The sequence below is a fragment of the Alternaria alternata genome, assembly GCF_001642055.1.
Source record: "Alternaria alternata strain SRC1lrK2f unplaced genomic scaffold CC77scaffold_30, whole genome shotgun sequence".
Taxonomy (NCBI): Eukaryota; Fungi; Ascomycota; class Dothideomycetes; order Pleosporales; family Pleosporaceae; genus Alternaria; species Alternaria alternata.
Window position 1 is genome coordinate 224106 of NW_017306219.1, and position 21954 is coordinate 246059.

The following is a 21954-nucleotide window of genomic DNA, read 5'->3' on the forward strand; positions in this document are numbered from 1 at the left end:
GGCTCCAAACACGCATGGAGTAAAACGACTCGTTTGGTGTTGCAGTACCGTCGCAGTCAGGGCGGAAGACGGGCGTTGGGCGCCAAGACACGACTAGTTTTCTGAGTCAGCAACAATTGGAGGCCTGTCGCTTGTGACGCAGTTATGCAGACTGCGGCACATCAACCCACTATGCAGCACCGTTTTCCCGAGCACCGGGCCTGACCCCATGCCCTTCGATCTCTGCCAGACAACCTTTATGGACCACCTTCCGCCAGTCATCGGGCGCTCCATTCCAAGCTCGTGAAAGCGTGGCCTAGGTTTCAGCCTGATCGCCGAGATTGCGCTACGCCAGTTCCGGCCCAGGACCCTTCGGATGACCACGCAGCACATACGAGGACCGGAGAAGGAGGCATAGTTATTATACTTGGTGTTCTTTGGTCCTGTACAATCAAACGAATACATCTGTCTGCGCTAGTACCTGCTTCGTAGAGACTGTACCTGAGCCTGAACAGCAATTGCGGAGCTTGCCGCCGTCCGCCCGGCCGCCCGTCTTACCGCCTCATAAACCGCCATAACCTAAGCATGTCCTATCGAGGACGCCCCAGTAAGGGATGTGAGGCTTGCAGAGCCCGTAAAGTCAAGGTGCGTGTTCTCTTGAGTTGATATCATCGAACAGTGTCGGTAACCAGACCGGGCCATCCGCATCCAGCAGACTCTGGTCACGAGGACGAGGCTGATATCAAATTAGTGTGATGAGTCGAGACCAGCTTGCAGTCGATGCAGCAAGGCGGGTCATACATGCAAGTATCGAGATCAAGCCGACATCCTCTTCCGCAACCAAACAGCATCTGCTGCGCAGAGAGCCGAGGAATCATGGAGGAAGCGATCAAAGTCAAATCAACGCGCTGTCGTTGCCGAAAGTAGCAATACTTATATCAAAACCCCGCCAAGCGACGAATCGACACCACCTCATTTGGACGATCAACGCTCGTCCAGCGGCAGTGTGCATTCTCCCGGTGGATCCGTGGACGACCCTGCCCAAGATGCCTCAGGTGTTACCCCGCCAATAATCGATCTAAGCCGACTGACTATCACCCCGGTGGCTAACCCGGACTTTCGTAGAAGGGCCTTTGAGCGCTTTGTGTACGACTTTGTACTGCCCGATCAGCCGAACAGACCAGCGGACCAGCCGGATGAAGCACTTTGGACCTTTATACCGCTCTTGTATCAGGGTGCGCCAGAGGACTCGTTAATTGCAACAGCTGTTGACGCAGTCTCTTACGTAAACTATGCTAATAGATGTAACGACCCTCAGGCCCAGGCATTGGGTGAAGAATGCGTGGGAAGAGCCATTCCGATGTTGACGAAGACAATCGCGGATAAAAAGCAGTCGGCCACGAATATCGCTTTGGCCGCAGTGCATTTAATGGGAGTTTACGAAGTATGTTACTGATGGATCTATGATGTTTCCAAGCGCTAACGTGACGATTAGAATCTTACCAGCGTGCAACGGAAGGGCACATTCATTGCCCACAACCATGGCGCAAATGCGCTGCTTCAGTTGCGAACTGTTGAGCAGTTCTACAGCGATCCCATATCAGCCAGACTTTACGAGGTCATCTACGCACATCTGGTAATTACAGCTGAAGAGGAACGGTTTCCAGCTGCCCAAGGCTAACGTTGTTACAGTTACTAGGTAATTTACAGACAGCCAAGCGCCCTGCCATACCGACAAGAGACGTGGTCAAGGTGGACGAGCTACTTCCAAGTCTATACAAGAACTCTAATGCTTTTGTAATTCGCCTGATCTGGAGAGAGGCGATGTTGCATGCTAGATGGCACGAAATGAAACAAAGTACGAATCCACCAACTAATCGTCTGGCCTTGCAAGAGCTTTTGCAGACCGCGCTAGAACTAGATGACGACTACCAAGCCTGGGAATCACAGATTACGCCTGCTTGGAACTACCATGCGACACCTAATACGCCAGAGGCCAGGTCGAACTATGATCCGAAATGGCAGAAGCTCTTCCTGGGATGTCGCGGCGCCCCGGAAGAGATACATTCTTACCCCAGCGTCAAACGCGCTTGGATTTGGGGCTTCTACCGTACAAGCCGTGTACTCGTTCTGCGAGACCTACTTGAAATGTTGAATTGGATGCTAAGATTTCGGGATCCCGGTCGATCGGCCGCAGCGCAAGGACAGACTGTACCCACCACTTTGAGCGATAGGACCCTCCGCATACATCACTCTGTTGCTACTGCACGTCTGGTTGAAGTGATTGAAAGGAACTGCTCAGCCATGATTGGTAGTCTTACCGTGCCAATACACATGAAGTCTATCGACGATGTGGTTGGTATGAGAGGATATGTCGATATATGGCCACTGGGTACCATGGACGCTGTACTGTGTTCAGGTCTTGTGCCCGATAGCACTGCAGGCAACTCTCCACAAGACACTGGTCAGATGCCAACACCACCGTCAGCCTACACGCACCAGTCCAACACGCCACCACACCTAGTCTCCGCCACATCCAACTTGTCGTCGTCAAGCGAACCCTCGGAAAACTTGGAGTCTTATGCAACAGCACCTCAGTTTTCTGACCTTAACACCATCCGTTCGAGAAGTGGCCTGAGCTCCAGTCCTAGCCCGCCGGCCAACGTCCCAACATTCGATCCCAATGCAAAGAAAGATCACATTTTCGACCCGCACCCCGCGCATCCTTACGACCGACCTCTCGATCTTCCGCCGCTGGAATTTGAGACGGTAATACCTAGGAGAATAGACGTCGCAGCCAGACGTGAGTGGATCAATCGCTTACTATATTACTTCGCCACAGAACTGGGGTTGAAGAAGGCGCTGTGGGTACCAGTGATGCAAGGATTCATGCCCATGGTGAAGCCAATGGTTGATGAGATTCTCAGCCAGGAAAGGCGTTTCTAAAATGTGAGACAACGCATTCTCTTTGATGGCGAGTAAGCAACAAACGGGCATCCATGGGCGTTTTTTTTTTACGATCTTCTCTTCTTTGCATCTGCTTGTGGGAATCCTAGGATTTCGATTGATGCCTTGGTAACACATATGTTCGCGTATATATATTAGGGTCTGGATTTGGGTTGAGCATACACGAAGTTTATGGCTTGCATTCTTGGATTATGAGGACCTTTTGTTGAGTAAGAGAAGGCATTGTATTAGCTAAATGGTTTAGTCTAATCGTTAATGATGACAAGCTTTCGAGACTGTGGATGACATTGTGTTTCTGGTAGTCTTGCCTTGGACTACGTATTCGCTGTCTACGTATTCTAGTCACCAGTATAGATTGGAATGACCAACTGTTCAACAGGCGTCGCTCTTCGGAAGCTCAAATGCACGAACGTGGCACTCAAAATGACTGTCTCTCAAGTCCTGCAATTTTGAAAGATGTCTTGCCGTTTCCAACATGGAGGACTAAACTCCGTGGCTCAAGTGGACAGAGACACAATGGTTCATGTTGCTGCTCCGTCTGCCGTGTCAAACGACACGACTGTTGAATACGGTCTCATTACAGAGTCTAATGCGAAAGCTTCACCGCTTCTCCGGCTTCAAAGCGAACTACGCAAGAAGACCCATCCATGTGCCCTGGCCGGCTGCTGGATGGCGCCCATCCGACCCGTCCGGTCCTCAATTCCGGATGATTGTAAGAAGAAATGAACCCCGCCTACGCCCCGCATTTCCAAAGATGCCGTTTTTGAGACTCGCACCACTAAATGTGTTGTCAACTCGGGACGAGCTATTGCCGCTTTTTTCTTCCCATATGATATTGCACTTCAAATACATACAGCATTATCAAGCTTTTCTTTCTGTCGTCAGAGAGGCGGAGAAGAATTTTTCAACTTCGATCTTGACCAGCTACTAGGGGCTATCACCCCTAAGTGACGAATCTGACATGGATCATCCTGATATCGTACTCTTGCGGATTTGGAACGTGCGTCTAGAATTTGTGTCTAGGCAGACTGAGAGTTAGATCAAACTCACAACATGGGTAGTCGAGCAAGATTCGGGATGCAATAGCCTCGCAGTGCCACTCAACAGGCTAGACTTTTGTGAATAGAGTTGTAGTAGTGGGTATCCATAACGAATCGATATGTAGGGTTCCAAGATGGGGACACTCATTGCTCACATTATCCCGCCAACTCACCTCACCAGAATACAGATAACGCCAAGACGTAGTCGCCGTTTGCACTCATGCGCACCGTGACCTAGCGTTGCGGCCGACATTGGCTGGCAACTCTCTCCAAACTCTGCTTTGTCTACCTCTCTTGTATGCAAACACCGAATCTTGGAGCAGCGACCGCACTTCACTGCTACCATGGTGCTCCGCCTATCTTACCTTGGCTCCATGGAGCCTCGCGTCTTGCCGCCAGAGCAAAAGGATGACCGCGACGACGATCTGCGCTGCGTTGACGACATATTTCACATCAGCTGCGAGCGACCAGCGCGCTGTCAGGATCTTCACCGCGAGGTGAAAGATACAAAGGAGATGTAACTTACCTGCAATGGCTAGAAAACATGACACTGATATCTCGCAGCACCCAGAGGAACCAGGTCGACTCCCCGCTCCTGCGTCTACCTGCCGAGCTCCGCAACATGATCTACTGGAATGTCTTCGCCGGAGCCGTCATCGCTATCAACAAGGCTCACACAAAGAAAGACAACGTCCTCACCACGTACCCCAGCGTCCGCGCACTCATGTACACCTGCTCCCAACTCTACCGTGAGGCTGAAATCTACATGTTCGGCCTCACTCTCTTCGCTCCCAGCTACTTTGCACTCCGCTTTCTCTGGTTGTCGAACATGTGCGCCGGTATGCCTGGTGCGGGGACCGCGTCGATTATGGGTTGTAAGATCACAGCTGGTAACGCACGCGCCATCATTGAGGGAAAGATCAAGAAGGAGGACTTGGCATACTATCCGTGCTTGCGACAGATATTCGTTCAGCTCTGGGATCACCGTGTATCTGTCAAGAGGAGCGAGATCTACACACGGATGCTCCGTGAAGCATTCGGCATTCCGAATCTCGACGTCAAGTTCATAAAATGAGAGGGTGGAGACCAAGACATGGTTGAGCTGGGCTGGGTGGTTGAATGACGACTTGGGGATAAACTGTGAACCGGTAAAGTACCTTCCAGGTAGATGGCTGTATCACAGCTCAAAGCAAAAATAGCTCAATGTCACAAATGGCGACAAATTCCAGAACGGCGTTTAGCCCCAACGCTAACCCTAATCTCCGAACTCCACAACCTTGCTTACATAACGCACGAGCCCCATTCACGAATCCTCACCAAAGCTTTCCGGACCATCCCCATCCCACCCATCCGCATTCGCATTAGCGCTCCGATATCTGAGTGCTTCGACCTAGTTCCAACAAACCCAGTGCTATTCGCAGCTCAAGTCAGAAGTAAAGGCAATCGATAAAATCAGTAAAGAGCTAGGAAGACGCCACATACAAAATGGATATCCGCGTACTACGACCATCGGACATTCCCCATGTCCAGCTCGCCAATATTACCAATTTGCCCGAGAACTACTTTTGCAAGTACTACTTGTATCATGCCATGAGCTGGCCGCAATTGAGCTACGTAGCTGTTGATGTAAGTTTTGTCATTCTGATACATGAGGGGGGAAATGGCCTGCCCCTCCTTAGGGCCAGGGCCAAACGCACCCAGAACAAGGAGCACAAAAGAGCTAGCGAACCGATTCTCGAAAAGAGAAAAAAAAGACTAGGAAACAGCTTCAATAGCCCGAAGAGTTGGCGAATCGCCTCAGCTGTTCTTCAGCTTCATGGGAGAAGGATGGCAATAGGACGCCCGCATGAGCTGTAACGTTCCGATTGCGTGAAATGCAAACTAATCCTCCCTCATCCTACCACTCTGCTATTTAATTACACATCTTTCGACAAAGAGCCCGTCCAATACTAACCTGTTCATCAACAGGTCTCGCGTCCCCCAAAGACGCCCTATGATCCCCCAAAGATTGTCGGCTACGTGCTTGCCAAGATGGAAGAAGAGCCCACCGACGGCGTGCAACACGGGCACATCACCTCTCTCTCCGTAATGCGCACGCACCGGCGCCTCGGTCTAGCCGAAAAGCTCATGCGTCAATCCCGTACGTGTCTTGCTTCCCTTGGTCTTTTTGCCCAACCCCTCCCCCACATCGCCCCTTTGCCCCCAACTGATGTAACATGCTTTCTTTCAACTAATATCTCATCAAGAGCGCGCCATGGCGGAGACTTTTAATGCACACTACGTCTCCCTGCACGTTCGCGTGTCTAATAATGCGGCGCTGCATCTCTACCGCGAGACGCTCGGCTTCACCGTCGATAAGATCGAGGCCAAGTATTATGCAGATGGCGAGGATGCGTATAGTATGAGGATCGAGCTGGCAGACCTCAAGGAGCAGTTGCGAGACGAGGAGGAAGAAATCTTCGGGAGCAGCGAAGGTGTGGATGAAGGGAATGCTGTGGGTGATGAGGTAAGTTTTCAACCTCCCCCCCTTGTTTTTTTTTCGACAGATGGTGGGAATGGTTTTGCTAATAATTTTTGTGTTTGTTGTAGGGCCAAGAGAAGAGGAAGGCGGAGAAGAAGACAAAGGTCAAGGTGGGAAGGAATAAGGGTGTTGTCGATCTTGTGGAGAGGGTGGAGGCGCCCAAGGGTGAAGCGACTGCTGCTTAAGAGGCAATTGTTGCTGAAATACACGGGCAGGTTGAGAGAGGTGAGGAGCTTGACAGGACGCGCGGCGAGTAGGAACGTCTACCGTTCATCTCGGATGGACAACGTGTGAAAGATTCCTAGGTCTGATGCAAGAAGTGTGTGGGTGAACAGCGAAGAGGGTTTTGGTTTTGAAAGACCGTCTTTGCGTTGGTATTAGTCTAGTTAAAGGGCCCTTTTGCTAGGCCAACCCATTCCTCTCGTCTTACTCTTGAATGCAACGTGTAGATGCGAGATGCGGGATGCGGGATGCTATATACAACGCCCTCTGCAAGACGAGGCACACGTCAAGTATCAGAGACAAGAGAGACGTCCACCACCCCCTATATAAAACGCCTGAGAGACGGAAAAAAAACCAACGCCCCATGTTTACCACCGTGGATATCATAAGTCAGATAGACATACATCATCATCATCACATCCCTCTCTCCTCACGCCGCTGCTTTACATCAACCCCCCAAGCACAACCTTGCCCACGCCGCCAACCTCACTCTTCAACCCAGCTCTACAACTATCCTCAAACTCCCTCACCACGCCCGCAAGAATAATCTTGCGCACCCTCGCATCCGCCTTGTTGAACAAATCGCCCACGAGACTAGGCTGCCCCCCACCCGCCACAGCCACACTCTCCGGCGTACTCAGCATGCTCAGAATCTTTGTGTAGCAATCAATCAAGACATCGCACAGCGTGGCAAACGTGCTGAAGAAGTCTGGGTCAAATGGTAGAGAAGGGGTTTGCAAGTGCGTGTAAGATTCGTTGGGCAGGAGCGAGTCGTGGTCTGCTGTAGGCGGGGAGGAAAAGGAATCGACGTTGCTGCCGCTTCCGCTGCCGCCAAAGGCACCACCAACACTACCACCAGCACCACTCGTTTCGCTACCCGAGAAGCTATTGCTCGGCGTGAGCATAGGGAAGTCGCCATTCGCGGAGCTCGATCTGCGGCCCTTGGACCCCATGGTCATGCTCATGCCCATGTTTGCGCGCTTGAACATTTGCGGGAGGCGGGCGCGGGACAGGGTGGACGGAGTGGAGCCGTCGGCCGGGTGTATGGATTGGTACTGCTCGAATTCTATGAGCAGGGCGTTGAGGGCTTTGAGGTAGTCGGACGGGGAGTTCGCGTTTAGGTCGAGGATGGTGGGGAGGGAGAAGCCGAGGAGGAGGTAGTGGGTTGCGCGGCGGGCTTGGTTGCGCGTGGTGAAGGAGGGGAGGCGCGTGAGGTCTGTTTTGGAGAAGAGGAGCGTGTTGAACCAGTAGATTCTGCCTTCGTGGCTGTGGGGGTGTTAGTTGTGGGATTGAAAGTCTGGAGATTGAAAGTACGGAGACTGAAAGGAAATCAAAACGTACGCTTTCCGCAGGTAGTCCAAGGTGGATATCCGTTTCGAGGCGAGCTCGTGGATGTGCTGGAATACCATGTTTGGGTTTGAGCCATTGGGCACGGGGATGGGGGCTGCTGGAGCCAGAGTGCGATTCGACTGCTGGTTTGCCTGGAGAATCTCCTTTTGCGAGGGGGGATGTCGTAGTGGCATGGGGACGGCCATGTTGGCAAAGGGCGTCTTGGGCTTGTCGACAGCACTCAGCGGGCTCTTGTCGTGGACGGGGTCCGTCTTTACGTTGTCGCTGCTTTTTTGCTTGTTGCGCGAGAAGGTGGAGATGGAGAGGGCGGGCCGCGAGGCATTGGAAGTGGTGTTGGGGACCGGAGCCTTCTCGGGGGAGTAGGTGAGCGCCAGGGTGGCCGAGGGGAGCCTCTTATGCGAGGACGATGACTTGGCCGTGCTGTCGGACGTGTTGGTTCGAAGCGAGGCGGACCGTGAGCGCCGCAGCGAAGAGCCGAGATCCGTCACCGACGATGCGATGCTGTGCCTGCTGCTGCTGGCCTGTCTGCGTCGCTGTGGCGTCGTAGGCACTCTGGGGGGAAATTGGTATTGGTCCGGGTCGGTCGGGGGGGTGTCTAGCTCGGGGCTGGTGCTGGCCGCGGCGGGCGTTAGATTGAGCGTGGGCGGGGATAGAGTTGACAGTGCTTGCTTGTGTCCCTTGTTCTTTCCACCAAAAAACGAGGGGCGGCGGGAGAAGATGCCCTGAGCGCTCGACGATGGGGGTGCGTGGTCGGCCATGCTGTCTCAAGCACAAGGGCGACCCAAAGCTGTGGGGCTACCGAGCGATCAGGGGCTGTTTCACCCTGGCCCTAGACTTCCTGCTCGGGGTCCCTGATGGCTATGTCGCGACTACACTGCAATCATGTGCATACACGGCAAAAGAGAAGACGGCATTGTACATGGTAAAGAGGATGACCACATGTCGAAATGGCAGACTCTTGATCGCCTGGCGCACAGGCAAAACGTGTTTCGACTCGCGGCTACAGCTGATACCGTCCTCACCTATCCCGACGCAGGAACACGCCGCCCGAGGCGAACCCCTGCTCACCGCATCCACTCCCAAATGCCATAGCTTCGACTCAAGCCTCGCCCATCTCAGGCACCTCGGGACCTTGGAGCCACGTGCGACCTTCACCACGTTAAGCTGAATCCAGCAGTGGCAGGTGTTGCTTAATTGCGCTTCAGCTCACGGTCCACTCTCGACGTCGTTGGACTCTCTCTCCCAGACACACAGAGTTATTGTTTACTACTGTCTTATTGTTTACTACTGCCAACCCCGCTACCCCACTCACGATGCAGCGCCGACAGAGCGCACGAGTACGCGCCCTACACCCACGCCCGTGCCCGCGCAAACAACTGACCAAACATAGGGAGAGTGGATTCCCACCGAGGGACAGTGGCCCGTGGACCCTCAAAAAGATGTTGAAGTTTCTGAGCAGCGCATATGGGTCGATGGCTGTTTCGACTTTGCCCACCACGGTATGCGGGCTTCACAATTTCCGTCTACATGCCAGCGCTTACCATGAAGAACAGGCCATGCGGGCGCCATGCTGCAGGCGCGGCAGCTGGGCAACGAGTTATTCGTCGGCGTGCACTCGGATGAAGCAATCATGGAGAACAAGGGCCCGACAGTGATGCGCCTGGACGAGCGGTGCGCAAAACCACCCTTTGGACTGCCCTCTGTTCACAACTAACGACAACAGTGTCGCCGCCGTCGAAGCCTGCCGATGGGCTACCAAGGCCGTCCCTCGCGCGCCCTATGTGACCTCGCTCCCCTGGATCACCCACTACGGCTGCCAATACGTTGTCCACGGCGATGACATCACTTCCGACAGCGACGGCAAAGACTGCTACCGCTACGTCAAAGCAGCCGGTCGCTTCAAGGTGGTTAAGCGCACGCCGGGCATCTCGACCACGGACCTCGTAGGCCGCATGCTGCTCTGCACAAAATCGCACTTTATACCCTCGCTCGAGAAACGGCTCTCAGGCGACGAAGGCCCAGGCGACGAGAAGGAGCGGCTAAAGACTGGCGAGGACATGCTACAGCGCATCAAGGACTACGCCACAGATGCTTCGGGTCGCGCGCCGGGCTGCGACGTATGGTACTGGCATGCTTCCCGCCCTGTCAAGCTACGGCGAACAACCACCAGCAACACCGTCGCCTCGCCCACCTCGCCCACTGCTCCCCGCCCTGGTGCCGTCCGCGCCGCCTCTACGGCCTCAGCTCTCGGACCCGTCAAGGAAGAAAAGGGCAAGTTCCACCAGTTGGTTCAAGGCAAGGGCGTGAAACCGGGTCAAAGAGTCGTTTATGTCGACGGCGGCTGGGATCTCTTTTCCTCGGGCCACATTGAGTTCTTGCGTCTCGTTACATCGGCGGAAGAGGAGGGTGCTAAAGAGAGGGGATGGTATACCGAGGAAGCGAAGAAGGAGCGCATAGAAAAGGCGGGTGAGGACTATGGGCCCGTGTTTCTCATCGCGGGTATCCACGACGATGAGGTGATTAATCATTGGAAGGGCATTAATTATCCCATTATGAACATTTTTGAACGCGGACTCTGCGTGCTGCAGTGTAAAGTACGTATCCCCCTTCCTTGGCCTCTATCTTTGAAAAGCACAAAGACACTAACATGCTTGGAAACGCAGTATGTCCACTCCGCCATCTTCGGCGCCCCCTTCTCCCTCAGCAAAGCCTTTTTACACACACTCCCTTATAACCCCGAATCCCCACTCGCGGCAATATATCACGGCAAAACCACTTTTATGCCCTTGGCTTTTGACCCTTATGCCGTGCCCAAGACGCTGGGGCTCTACACGGAAATCGCCAACCACGAGTTCCAAAATGTGAATGCGGCAGAGATTGTGAGCAGGATTATGAAGGGCAGGGCGCTGTATGAGGAGAGGCAGCGGAAGAAGGGGGAGAAGGGTATGACGGAGGAGGTGGAGAAGATTCGTCAGGAGATGGAGAGGGAGCAGAAGAGGAAGGAGGTTGAGGGGCAGTTTGGGCTTTAGTGCTGGGGTTGGCATCGGGGTAGATTTCTTTTTGCCTTCTGTTCCCTCGTGTGTGAGAGATTTGTGGGCGAGAGGATGTAAGGATGTGGATTGGGGAGAGGTGGTTGGTGAGAGAGAAAGAGAAAGAGAGAGGGCTTTATACCATTCTTCAACAGACGTTTATATCTTCTCTCTTGGTTGCATGGAGGAATCGATTCAAGTTGTCGCCTCAGGGTTGAAGTGGAAGCTGAGGGCAAGTGATTGTTTGTTGTGCCAAGTCGGAAGGAAATAACCCGTACAGGCCCCAGCTTTGTTCCACGACTGATGGCAATCGCTAGCGTCTATAGAAAGTCATCGCTTGGATCAAAGTCAAGGAAGACAGACAAGCTCCGACGGACCTTGGCCTCCTTCTTCAAAGACGACCTCCAGAGACTCGTTCCTAGCCCATCTCCTCAGTGCCGCTTTAACACGATTGTGCGTCGACATTCTGCCCTTGACGACTATCTTATCCAAGCTGGGAAGGGAGACGGTAGCACGAGAGGCGGGGTATTCGAGCCTCGATGCGTGGGCTCTAGCATCTCTTGCAATCGATGCAGCAAAGTCTCTCGGAACCTTCAAACAAGTGACGAGCTTGCACAAGTCGTGGTCGCAATGTGAATGGAGCCAACCAAAAGCGCTCGCTACGTTTGTGTCGACCGTCATGAGCTTGCAGACCAGTGTCTTTGCCTCGTGTCGGATTTGTTGGCACGTTGCAAGTAAGTCTGGAAGGCAAAATTTGAGTTTAAGCGTCCGCCGATTCGGATCGGTGGTGTTGTCTTGTGTCCAAACGTCGACGCCAATGATTGTACATGTGCCAATGTAGTTGTAGATTGTGTTGCGGACCTCGGCTGGTAGACGGAGAAAAGGTGACACCAGACGATTCTTGTGAGTACTGGATCAGTTCTGTAAGTCATGATAGGTGGGAAGGTGACGGGCGTGGGTAGCTTACATTTCTGACATGGCGCCGTCGTATGACATGACTGCGGATGAGGCTCCAATCTGTATTTCCTTTGCATCTTGCTGCAAGTTGTGGGTTGTCGACTTTGTTGATATGTAGCGTGCTTGCTGGATGGCGCTAACTCGGAAGGAGCTAGAATAGGCATCCATTGGGGGTTGGCTAGGAGAGGCATCAATGCAGAATTAGTATCCGACTCTCGGCGTTATTCAAGCAGAAACTTTGGACTACTTGTTTTCTTGGGTTGCCACTTTCTCAGCTACGTGTAAGCGTCTTCCTGAATTGGAATATTGCTTTCGGAAAGGCCTTTGACGCGCGCAAGTCTAGTCTTTGCTAGGAGTTTCTACCCTCGAATGTAATTTCCAATGATTTATGATTAAGCCTCTTCCTTCAGCTGCCTTGGTTTCCTCGGGTGTTCTAACTCTTCTCGTTACACATGCCTTCCTTAAGCGCGGCGAGTGTTGTGAAATCACTGCTCGCAAGCGGCTATTATCATCAAAATCATTACGAAAAACTTCCCGGTTGGGGAAGCCGATTGACATGGTACAGGCCCTCAGTATTGCAATAAGAGCACAGATGATCGGATTGAAACCACTATTTAACAGGAAATAGCCGCTATAATCGCCAGCGTCGGAAGTGGCGAGGGGATATCGCGGTGTTTTTGCTACGCTGTAGACCTGTTTACAGCTTAGGATGGAGCCTGGGAGTTCAAAGATGAGCGTGCAGTCGGGAGACGGTATTCTCCTGACTATGGAGAATTGGATGGTGGTAAAGAGAGGCAGCTCATTGTTAGTATCGAAAGTTAGTGAAAGGTGGAAACTGGATACAATAACAACAAGATTAATCGTAATCGAAGTTGGAGGTGCCGAGCGAGGAAAGAGTGAGTCTTGTTGATTGTGACCACTAAACTAGTATGATGTATACAGCTGCATGCAGGCAAATGAGGCTTTGTGGAATTCACCTGCATCGCGATGTTTTACGGATTGTCACTTGATAAAGTGGTATTCACATCATAGCTCCAGCATACTCATCGGAGCAACGGAAGAAAGAGAGTTCTTATGGTCGGTGTATTGAAGGTGAATAAGCAACTGTGAAGACAATGCCTCCTGATTTGGAACAAGAGTAGAATCTGTGACGAATAAACCTCTTATGTCCTCCATTTTTGTCCACGCCACCAACCATTCTATCAACTAGAACTTCCAAATCTTGTTTTCTCGCCCGCATCTTGTTCGAGACTTGACTGTCAATTCCTCCGACATTATAGAGCAACACAGCTTCTAGTATTGCCGACCCATTATACATCATAGCTTGGTCAACTTGCAGTCTCGCAAAAGCGATATTCACCGCGCCCAGAACCAAGATAGTGTAGTTTACTTCAGTACTGAGCCCAAGCCTTCCAAGGACGCTTGGCGTTAGACATTGACGAAACAAATATCGATATCGCTTCCGAATAACTTCAGTAGAGTGTTCCTTGTCTTGTCCATTGTACAAGTGTTATCGTCTGCTTGAGCCCAATCAAGAAGAACCTTCCGGACCGCAGTGCAGTGCTCCTTGGGAGAAAAGTCTGTAAAAGAGTAACACATGGCCCTCCAGGTAGCAAAAGGTCCAAGACGAATGATCTGCATCTGGTCCAACAAAGTCTGATCTGTATGATGACAATAAACGAGAGACCATACGAATCCTTTGCATCGCAGCGCAAAGACAGTCGTCTTCCAGAAGTATGGGAGTGCTTCGTAGCGACACTGTGTGCAGCTTTATGCTACAACCAGTGGATAAGGTGTCGGAGAGGGACAATGATAGTATGGTGGGTCCCTGATGCCAAGTGGTTCGAGAACTACTTCATTCGTGTCCAAGGTGAAATGGTAGATTCTGTTGCGAAGCTCGGCTGGGAGGCGCAGTAGAGGCGAGTTAAGCTGGTTGCTGCGTGTACTATCATTGTTAGCGTGGAGGAATATGTGAGCGCCGCTTAATTGCATCGCTTCGACGTTTCGGGCCGCGGGATTCTTGTTCTTCTCAGCCATAATTTCGTTGGAAGGAACTGTAGTCGTGAGGATGAACGTGAGTCGATTTTCAGCTATGGTGTTGACGAATTGATCCGTAGTCGTGAGGATGAACGCGAGTGAATTTTGGAAGAGGGAAATTTCAGTGTGCGGAAGTATTAGCAGTTGAGGCCAATGGGAAGACGAGAGGCGAGGTGGCAGTGAGTTCGAGAAAGTGTTTGACTAGCGTACAAGAAGTGACTGCCAATACGTCACCAAGGATGCTACGTCGACTCTATGATCAACGGATTGCTACAATTCGCTCACCAATACTGGGAAAGGCTATGATCTCAGCAATCCAACCTCTTAGTCTCATCCAACTAGCAATGTTACCGATAGTAATAGTTTGGGCCCTGGGTTGACCATCTAAGTGAGACACGACCTCTGTGGTGTTCAGTGATCTTCAAACCCTCTCTAAATACCATTGGAATGGTTCCCGGGATGACCATGTACGTGAGACACGATCTCTCAGTTGATCAGTGATAATCAAGCCCTCCATGTCGAAAAGGAACCGCAGCTCATCCCTCTGACGTGTATTTGCCCAAGTTAGGTCGCGTACGTGGAGTCTCTCTAGACCAAGCAGACGCTTTGCAGGGCTATGATCTCCAAGTACTTCCTCGACCTTGCCCTTATAAATCGTAACCATCACTTCTTTCGCAAACTGAGAACTGATCTGCATCGAGGTGATGAGATGGCGATGCTCCGGGTGGAGACTCTTAAGACACGACAACCTAGACAAGTCGAATGTCGCGAGACTGTACATGAGTTTGACGGCCTCAGCGTAGAATTGGTGGCAGATAAGTAGGAAAGTCTGGGTGAAGGCACAGCCTTCTTTGAAACCATTTGCAGGATGACCGTGGTTGACGGTAGTAGAAAGACAGACGTGTATGTAGATCGTAGTACGAATCTCGCTGGGAAGACGCAGGAGCGGCGAGCTGAGCTGGTTCGAGGTAGCGCTATTCGAGCCAGCCAGTCGTTTCTCGAATGATGAAACGCTCGACTGGACTCCATTCTTCGACTTACATCTTGTCTTGTTCTTCGCGGTTGGTCGCGCGTAATTTCCCGCAGTTGGTAGATGCTTTGTTGCGGTCGGAGGCGGCGGAAGCCATCTTGTGGATTTTCAGAAATCGGTATTGAGAGGACTGCAACAGGAGAGTCGACGCGGTGACATAGACTCGATATACGAGAGCGGTTAAAGCGACAGCGAGTCCGTAGAGCAGGCAGCTACCAAGCTAGCGAATTATCACGTGTTAGCCCGGAGTACCTTCATCCTGTGGCTCACCCCTACTCAACGAAATGTCTCATACACGTTTGCTTTTGCTGCGCTTGAAAATGCATCACGGCTTCTAGAACTATCCTGGTAGCTCGGTTCCCAAGACTGGCTTCAAAAACATATTTGATGCCTTGTCAAGATTAGCGAGATTTTGGAGAGATGGATATTTTTTAAGATGTTCACATTCTTGATCTAGTATGTACAGCCAGATTGCTAAGAAAAGAGTACTTATACAGCTGTCTAAATCCATCCGACTTGACCCATTTAGACTTAGAGACCCTTAGGCTTCTTCAGGTAGGTCGGCTCGAGTGGTGGATCAGCATTCTTCACCAACATTTGCACATATTCATCGAACCAAGCACCAGCAGCGGGCGCACCAGCAAGCCCACACTTTCCATCACTCTCGCCACCAGGCTTGATCCAGACTAGAGAGTCGACGTTGGTGTTGTTCTGCTTCGAACCGGGTAGAGAGCCATATCCAGCAGGCTCAACATTGCACCACTCACCCCACTCCGCACGAGCCCCAGGAAGGGCGACGCGGCCCTGGTCGATGATGAAGTTGGATGGTAGACCCTCAGCCTCGAGGTAAGGAGCGAGCGACGAGGCGTAGTGGCTCTCGTCCCAAGATGGCGAGTACTCGGTGTAGTTCTCGCGTACCTTGGCTTGGAAGGAGTTGTAGTTGGATACGTTGGTGGCGTAACCCCGGATCTTGGCCGCGGGGTTGAGTTTCTTTGCCATAGCGACGACCTTGGCAAAGATCTGAGCGGTGGGCTTCAGGTTGTCCGCCCAGCCGAGCCAGCCGCCGTGCGCAGCATCCATGTACAAATGTACGTTGGGGAACTGCAGCTTGGCAATGGCGTACGCGATACCCTCTTCGTAGGCGGGAGTAGCGGTAGCACAGAAAGGGACGCCCTGGTTTGTGATGGCGTTACCAAGGGAGTCCGGCTCGAGAACAATAGCGAAGTCGAGATCTTTGGCCTGGGAAACAAGCTTGGCGTACTTGTCGACAAACTCCTTCTTGTAGATCTCGAGGCCGTTGTTCGCCAGACTGAGCTCGCCGGCGGATTCTCCTGCGGAGCAATCACGATCGGGCAAGTTGTACAAGACCAGACCAACGATCATCTTCTTTCCGGGCTTCCTTTGTTGACGAGCTTCCTTGATGGCAGTAGGAATGAGGCTAAGGCCATCACGTGTAGTAACCCAAGTGAAGGTTGAGATCTTCTGAGCAACTGTGCGGGTGCGCGCCGCATTGAGGGTGTCGTTCTGGGCCGTGAAGGAGGCGATGGTCTGGTCGAGTTTCTTGCCGTAGCTCTGGACGACATAGCGGTCTTTACCAGTCCAAGGGTTGATAGATACATTGCTTGGAGGTGGCTTGGGAGCTGCAGATACAGCACCAGCGAAGGCGGCGGATGCCAAAACAAGCTGTGTGAGTTGCACCATGATTGAAAGAAAGACTTGAGTGACTCGAGATGATGAGCGACAGTACGTGAGACTTATCTGGTCTTATATAGAGCGTCGTGAAGACGAATGCCGCGGACAGTGTGCATCCAATAATATGTCTTCCCTTCAACAGGCTTGGTACAGGCTTGCCCTCACATTTGCGTGGCTGTCTTGAGACGTGATCAACGGTACCGTCGGCCCGCCCTATGTTCTGATTGCACTCAAGAAGGTCCAAGTCCTTGGTCAGAAGCATTGACATCGCGCATGCAACGCGCCGTGGCGGCGTTGCTGTAGTACTTCATCGATAGCGTACCGTGCATTCTCTTTGGCGAATGTAAGGAACGGTCGTTTGCCCCTACAATGGTATGTAGTCCTGTTAACAGTAGATTAGCCAAGGCTCAGTCTACCAGGGATGGTCCGGGAAGTCAATATATCTGCGCACTTTACCCGGCTTCTACCCCTGCTTCGCTGGAAGACCGACCCCACAGTGTGGATAATGATATTACGACCACAGCAAGCTCCTTGCAGATTGGTCGACGTGGTGGAGCTACTGCTGTGTATATTGCGTTTAAAGTATAGCGAGGATCTTGTGTCATTTCGCGCTGCAGGTTGCCATTTGTATACATTGTAAAGAATATTCGTTGCATCTTCTAGCGTGACTGTGAGCGGCTCTACCCTGAGGCTGAGTTGGATGTAGATGCTGCAGCCCGCGATGCACGTACTCCACATCCGACAACTGTCCAAAGGGAAAGGGGGATGATGCGCATGGAGGCATAGCTCATTGCGCAATCTGAGCGATCGTTGCGTGCGGATGTTGGCTTTGGACTGATCTCTTCTCGACAATGAACGCACTTTCCAGATGCGACGCATCGCAATGAACGTGGCACGCTGCCACCTATTCACTGTCTATGTATACTCACCGGAACATCTCGAATACTGACTGGATGCGCGCTGTATGGAGGTAGCGAAAGAAAGCACGAGAATGATGGTGCTGTGCGACAATCATGTCGTACAGGACGTTCCGAGTGGGACAAAGCGACTATCAACTAGCAAAGACGTCGAAAATGTACAGAGACACGCATATTGGCCGGCATGAGGTATCGTTCAGTTGAACACGTGATGTTTAGACGCGAAAGCAATGGGGATGCGTCGATTCCTCGCACATGAGGAGATGAAGCACCACTAGCGGCTTGGCAGCGCCTGAGGGCATTTCGTGTTGCGCAGAACAAATTTCCACCAACTCGCTACTTTGACTGGCAGTCTGCGTGGCATTGATTTATTCGAAGCTATCCAGCGCAATACATTTACAGATCATGGCGTGCTATTCTTGATACAGCCAGCGACAGACTGTGGATTCTTCGACTTCATGGCCTAGATTCCATATGACTTAGTTCCCACTGTATATCGACCTGAAGATGTTTGCAGCAATCTAAATTGTCATCTTTTCTTCGTCAATGCGCGGCAGTGGACGATGGTTCGAGGAAGCGACCATCGATTAAGAGTCAAGTTGGCAGCCAATGTCAAACTCTTGGGTCAGATTACAAGGAAAATTCTTGGGGTGCACTGTTGCGAAACGGAAACCTCAACAAGAGTATCATAATGGGAAGGGTGATTAAGCTTGGTCAGCTCGGCGGGCTGGCTTGAGACAAAGCAGGTGGCAGTCGAAAAGACGAGAATGTGGAAGGTCACCACGTGTGCCCGATAAGTGAGGTTGTCTAGCCGAGTTTCTCGCAACACATGATTCACTCAAAACAGCAGCAGCGAGATCAAAATATGTCCGAGCAAAAACCATACATCAAATCTCGTCTAATCTACAAACGCATTCATAAGGAGTGCCATATCATCGTGTCGTATCATGTTATTAAGGAAGGACTCGTCCAGGCAACGGTGAAAAGAATTATCAGGTATCTCCATCCCAGACACCTTTCAGACTCACTTGCTGATGACTCTCAATCAAAGCAAGGTCTCATCCAGCACAGTGATGAATGATCTAGCACTGGCGGACGTACATGCCAATGGGGCTTGGATTGTAATCCTGGAAGTAGTTGATGGAGAAGTCACCGCTGCCACAAATCTCGTAGCTCACAGTCTTGCCAGCTTCGCAATCGCCAGACTCGACAGTGTAGGTGTTGCCGGGGCTGAGCTCCACGGAAGCAAGATCCCCAGCCTTAGCAGGAGCGTTGCTCCAAGTAGTCTGTACGTTGGCATTGCCCTTGAGCTTGCTGACGGTGCATTCGCCTTGACCAGAAATGGTGTAGTCGGAGGTCTCAAGGTCCTCCTTCTTGGGTAGCATGAACATGGCAGAGCAAGTCTTACCGGCGTAAGAGGCAGGGATATCGAAGTTGAAGATAGTGCAGATGTGGGCGCTGATCGTGCCGTTGTATGAGGTGCCATAGGCCTTGTCGGGGTGCTCAGAGTCAACGGGTACAATCAGATGAGGGTACTGGTAATTGCCGTTCAGGTCCTGGGGGCAGGCACCAGAGACAGCTGGCTTGGAGGGAGCTGGCGCAGAAGGAGCTGGCTTGGATGGAGCGGGCATGGAAGCAGCAGGCTTGGAGGCAGCGGGCTGGGAAGCAGGAGGGGCAGGCATCGACTCTGGTGGAGGAGCAGGCTTGCTCTGAGCGGGTTGGGAGGGAGCAGGGTTGTTTACGACTGGAGGAGCCATAGGCTGGGTCACAGTGACGGTAACGACCTTGGGTACACACTCAGACTCCTGGAGCATACCAGGTGCGGGCGAGCTAGGCTTGGGAGCTTCGGGTGTAGGCTTGGGAGTCTCGGAAGGCTTCGTCTTGGTAGCTGCGGGAGGAGTAGCAGCAGGATAGGAACCAGCAGGCTTAGATCCAGCAGGTTGGGACGCACTAGCTCCGCATGAACCAGCAGACCCGAGAGAAATCTCAACGCACTTAGTCTGACCGGGAGCAGGGGTTGTGTAGACATTGTATTCGCCGCTGTCGTTTACAGGGCAGGCATAGAACTTGCCTGAGCCATTGTACGTGACACTGCCACTGGAGCTGACAGCGAAGCCGTTGGTGGGGGTAGCGCCAACATCGCACTGGAACTGGGTAGTAGGGGGAGTCAAGATGCAGCCACGTCCATTGGAATCAGTGAAACCGCTGTTTCCATCCAAGCAGTAGCAGCCGGTTGGGTGGTTGCCGCCAACACGGTTCTGACCATCATCGAGCTGACCGAGTACACCTGATGCGCCGCCAGATGCTGAGAGCTTGAAGCATTGTGTGTTCGCACGAGCGACGTAGGCGTTGGCTCCGAGACCGAACGCGAGGGGAACGAAAGCGTATCTCATATTCGAAGATTAAGCGACTGTAGAATGGGATGAAATCGGATGATGCCTTCAAAAAGATATGCTCTGTGTGCTCTTTATACCTCTTCGGGCGCCGGAGATGACAACAAAGAATACCACTCAATTTCCTTAGTTACTCCCGGCACCACGGCATCTTGGTGCGTTGTTAGGATCTTAGCACGCTTCGAATATACAATTCATCATCATATCCATAACAATAATATCAACAGACGTAAGCTCGTATAAGCATTTGCAGAAACTAGTATATCAGTGGGTGGTGGCTTGAGCTTATGATTGTTTAGCCGTAGCCTTGCGACCCACCTTGACATAAAAATGTCGCTGTCTCAAGTAACAGCAACCTCAGTCATTGGTCAGGAAGAGAGGAAAGATCCAGGAACTGTGGTTCGCGATGATCGCCAGACCCGATATTGTGGGGTAGATTGACAGGAACGCGTTGCTCGGATGCTTCCAAGGAAATGTACCCGGTGTGAGCAAAGATCTGGCGATGAGAGATTGCGATATGCGTTGCGTAGTCAGAATCATTACCAGGTGCCACACACGCGATGCAGTGCATTGCTGTTTGTGGACGCCGTATGTTTGCCTTGCAGGTGTGAAGTTCCTCGAGAAGCTTGTAGTTTCGTCGCGGAGTACGTTCCGATGGCAAGGTCGATGCCGCTTAACACATCGGAACTATTGGCATTTCCCAATATAGTAACAAACCGTTGCCGAGTGTTCCGCTACTATCATAATATATGCAAGATGACCAAACAAGCAATTCTTGGGCAGTTTACCCCAGACTTGGTAGACCTGGGAAACATGGGGTACGTGGACAGTCAGACGTAGCCCTGCAGCGATCCATCTCAAATAAGGACTGCATGAATTATATCCGACTAATACACCTACTAGCCTGGGAGGTGGTGGAAGACGCTGGAGAAGCGAGTAGCAAGTAGCAAGTAACTTGGAGAACTGGTACGACGCGTTAATAACGATCGATATGGACCAGCGTCGAGAGGGTAGCGAACCGGGTTCAGCATGTCGGGCTTTTCTCCACGCTTTTACTGCTTAGCTTCAATCGCCAGGGTAGCGATGTCAGTGTTGGTTGTCGGGACGGTCCAGCGAACGGTCTCACCGGGATTCGTTGTACAGGGTGTATAAACAATGCGATGCAAGATAGTTGCATCATCTTGACATTACGAAGATAGCAACAATGATCCATGCGCTCCAACTTTGGCGAAACTCATCTCTGAAAGGTTGATGGAGACTCATCTATGGGAGACTTGACCATGCCGCTACCATCACTGGTCCAAGTTCGGGTACTGTACAAGTGTCGCTGAAGAGGCGGGGGGAACGGATGCCTGTCCAGGTCGTCTAGCGACAGAATGTGCACTGGTGTAGGCTTCCCATTGTACGAGCGTCGTCAGATGTGGGCTGTGTTCAGCCATGTGCTGACGAAGCCGCGCAGAAGTACCACAGTGGGCTCATGTCGGACAGTCGATCTTTATTTCTCGTGTTCAGGTCCACTTTATGTGGACTTGGTGATTGTAGGATGGTGCATCGATCGTGCGATATTCGCTCTTGAAGTTCATCCGAAGGAGTCTGGATGCTGCATGTGCAGAGCCACGCAAAGAGCGCACATGTACCGTCGGGAACGGCTTGGGAGCTTTCCGAGCCTCTCATCGTGATGGCGATTGTGATTGGACGCTGTGGGGATACGACTCGAGCGGTTGGCTCTCAAGGTTGGCTGCTGTCTCCGTCTTCTGGACCTCGTTTCCATGATACGTCATAATCCACTAGAGCTCCTTTGGCCTAAACAATCCACTTTT

At 52.0% G+C, this 21954-nt stretch overlaps 10 protein-coding genes across 10 annotated transcripts; 4 read left to right on the top strand and 6 right to left on the bottom strand.

The window, feature by feature from the left end:
• Positions 1–564: 564 nt before the first annotated feature.
• On the top strand, positions 565–2925 carry CC77DRAFT_1035484 (hypothetical protein; the record flags this gene model as incomplete). Its single annotated transcript, XM_018526940.1, has 4 exons — positions 565–624; positions 731–1423; positions 1475–1615; positions 1672–2925. 4 exons carry the CDS (start codon positions 565–567, stop codon positions 2923–2925), a joined length of 2148 nt encoding a protein of 715 aa, XP_018380145.1.
• A 1196-nt stretch (positions 2926–4121) lies between these two features.
• On the top strand, positions 4122–5150 carry CC77DRAFT_1025620 (hypothetical protein). Its single transcript, XM_018526098.1, has 2 exons — positions 4122–4416; positions 4513–5150. Exon 2 carries the CDS (start codon positions 4531–4533, stop codon positions 5059–5061), a length of 531 nt encoding a protein of 176 aa, XP_018380146.1. The 5' UTR covers positions 4122–4416; positions 4513–4530; the 3' UTR covers positions 5062–5150.
• Positions 5151–5309: 159 nt separating this feature from the next.
• On the top strand, positions 5310–7064 carry CC77DRAFT_1025621 (N-acetyltransferase complex ARD1 subunit). Its single transcript, XM_018526099.1, has 4 exons — positions 5310–5612; positions 5955–6126; positions 6233–6492; positions 6576–7064. The coding sequence occupies exons 1-4, from the start codon at positions 5472–5474 to the stop codon at positions 6690–6692; spliced, it is 690 nt and encodes a 229-aa protein (XP_018380147.1). The 5' UTR covers positions 5310–5471; the 3' UTR covers positions 6693–7064.
• A 108-nt stretch (positions 7065–7172) lies between these two features.
• CC77DRAFT_948308 (hypothetical protein) lies at positions 7173–8837 on the bottom strand (the record flags this gene model as incomplete). Its single annotated transcript, XM_018535192.1, has 3 exons — positions 7173–7510; positions 7580–7995; positions 8071–8837. The coding sequence occupies 3 exons, from the start codon at positions 8835–8837 to the stop codon at positions 7173–7175; spliced, it is 1521 nt and encodes a 506-aa protein (XP_018380148.1).
• A 201-nt stretch (positions 8838–9038) lies between these two features.
• Positions 9039–11260, top strand: CC77DRAFT_556077 (ethanolamine-phosphate cytidylyltransferase). Its single transcript, XM_018532162.1, has 5 exons — positions 9039–9416; positions 9470–9578; positions 9633–9750; positions 9803–10673; positions 10743–11260. The coding sequence occupies exons 1-5, from the start codon at positions 9393–9395 to the stop codon at positions 11106–11108; spliced, it is 1488 nt and encodes a 495-aa protein (XP_018380149.1). The 5' UTR covers positions 9039–9392; the 3' UTR covers positions 11109–11260.
• Positions 11261–11456: 196 nt separating this feature from the next.
• On the bottom strand, positions 11457–12233 carry CC77DRAFT_1066782 (hypothetical protein; the record flags this gene model as incomplete). The annotated part of the gene is made up of 2 exons (XM_018528926.1): positions 11457–12018; positions 12076–12233. The coding sequence occupies 2 exons, from the start codon at positions 12231–12233 to the stop codon at positions 11457–11459; spliced, it is 720 nt and encodes a 239-aa protein (XP_018380150.1).
• A 1602-nt stretch (positions 12234–13835) lies between these two features.
• CC77DRAFT_1054712 (hypothetical protein) lies at positions 13836–15229 on the bottom strand (the record flags this gene model as incomplete). Its single annotated transcript, XM_018527809.1, has 3 exons — positions 13836–14303; positions 14680–15076; positions 15144–15229. The coding sequence occupies 3 exons, from the start codon at positions 15227–15229 to the stop codon at positions 13836–13838; spliced, it is 951 nt and encodes a 316-aa protein (XP_018380151.1).
• Positions 15230–15571: 342 nt separating this feature from the next.
• Positions 15572–17026, bottom strand: CC77DRAFT_556163 (cellulase). The gene has a single exon (XM_018532163.1). The coding sequence runs from the start codon at positions 16831–16833 to the stop codon at positions 15664–15666; it is 1170 nt and encodes a 389-aa protein (XP_018380152.1). The 5' UTR covers positions 16834–17026; the 3' UTR covers positions 15572–15663.
• CC77DRAFT_556173 (hypothetical protein) lies at positions 16955–17791 on the bottom strand. The gene is made up of 2 exons (XM_018532164.1): positions 17276–17791; positions 16955–17206 (listed from the first exon to the last, which is right to left on the bottom strand). The coding sequence occupies exons 1-2, from the start codon at positions 17701–17703 to the stop codon at positions 17077–17079; spliced, it is 558 nt and encodes a 185-aa protein (XP_018380153.1). The 5' UTR covers positions 17704–17791; the 3' UTR covers positions 16955–17076.
• Positions 17792–18610: 819 nt separating this feature from the next.
• Positions 18611–20275, bottom strand: CC77DRAFT_1025624 (hypothetical protein). The gene has a single exon (XM_018526100.1). It carries the CDS (start codon positions 20132–20134, stop codon positions 18824–18826), a length of 1311 nt encoding a protein of 436 aa, XP_018380154.1. The 5' UTR covers positions 20135–20275; the 3' UTR covers positions 18611–18823.
• Between the last annotated feature and the right edge of the window lie 1679 nt (positions 20276–21954).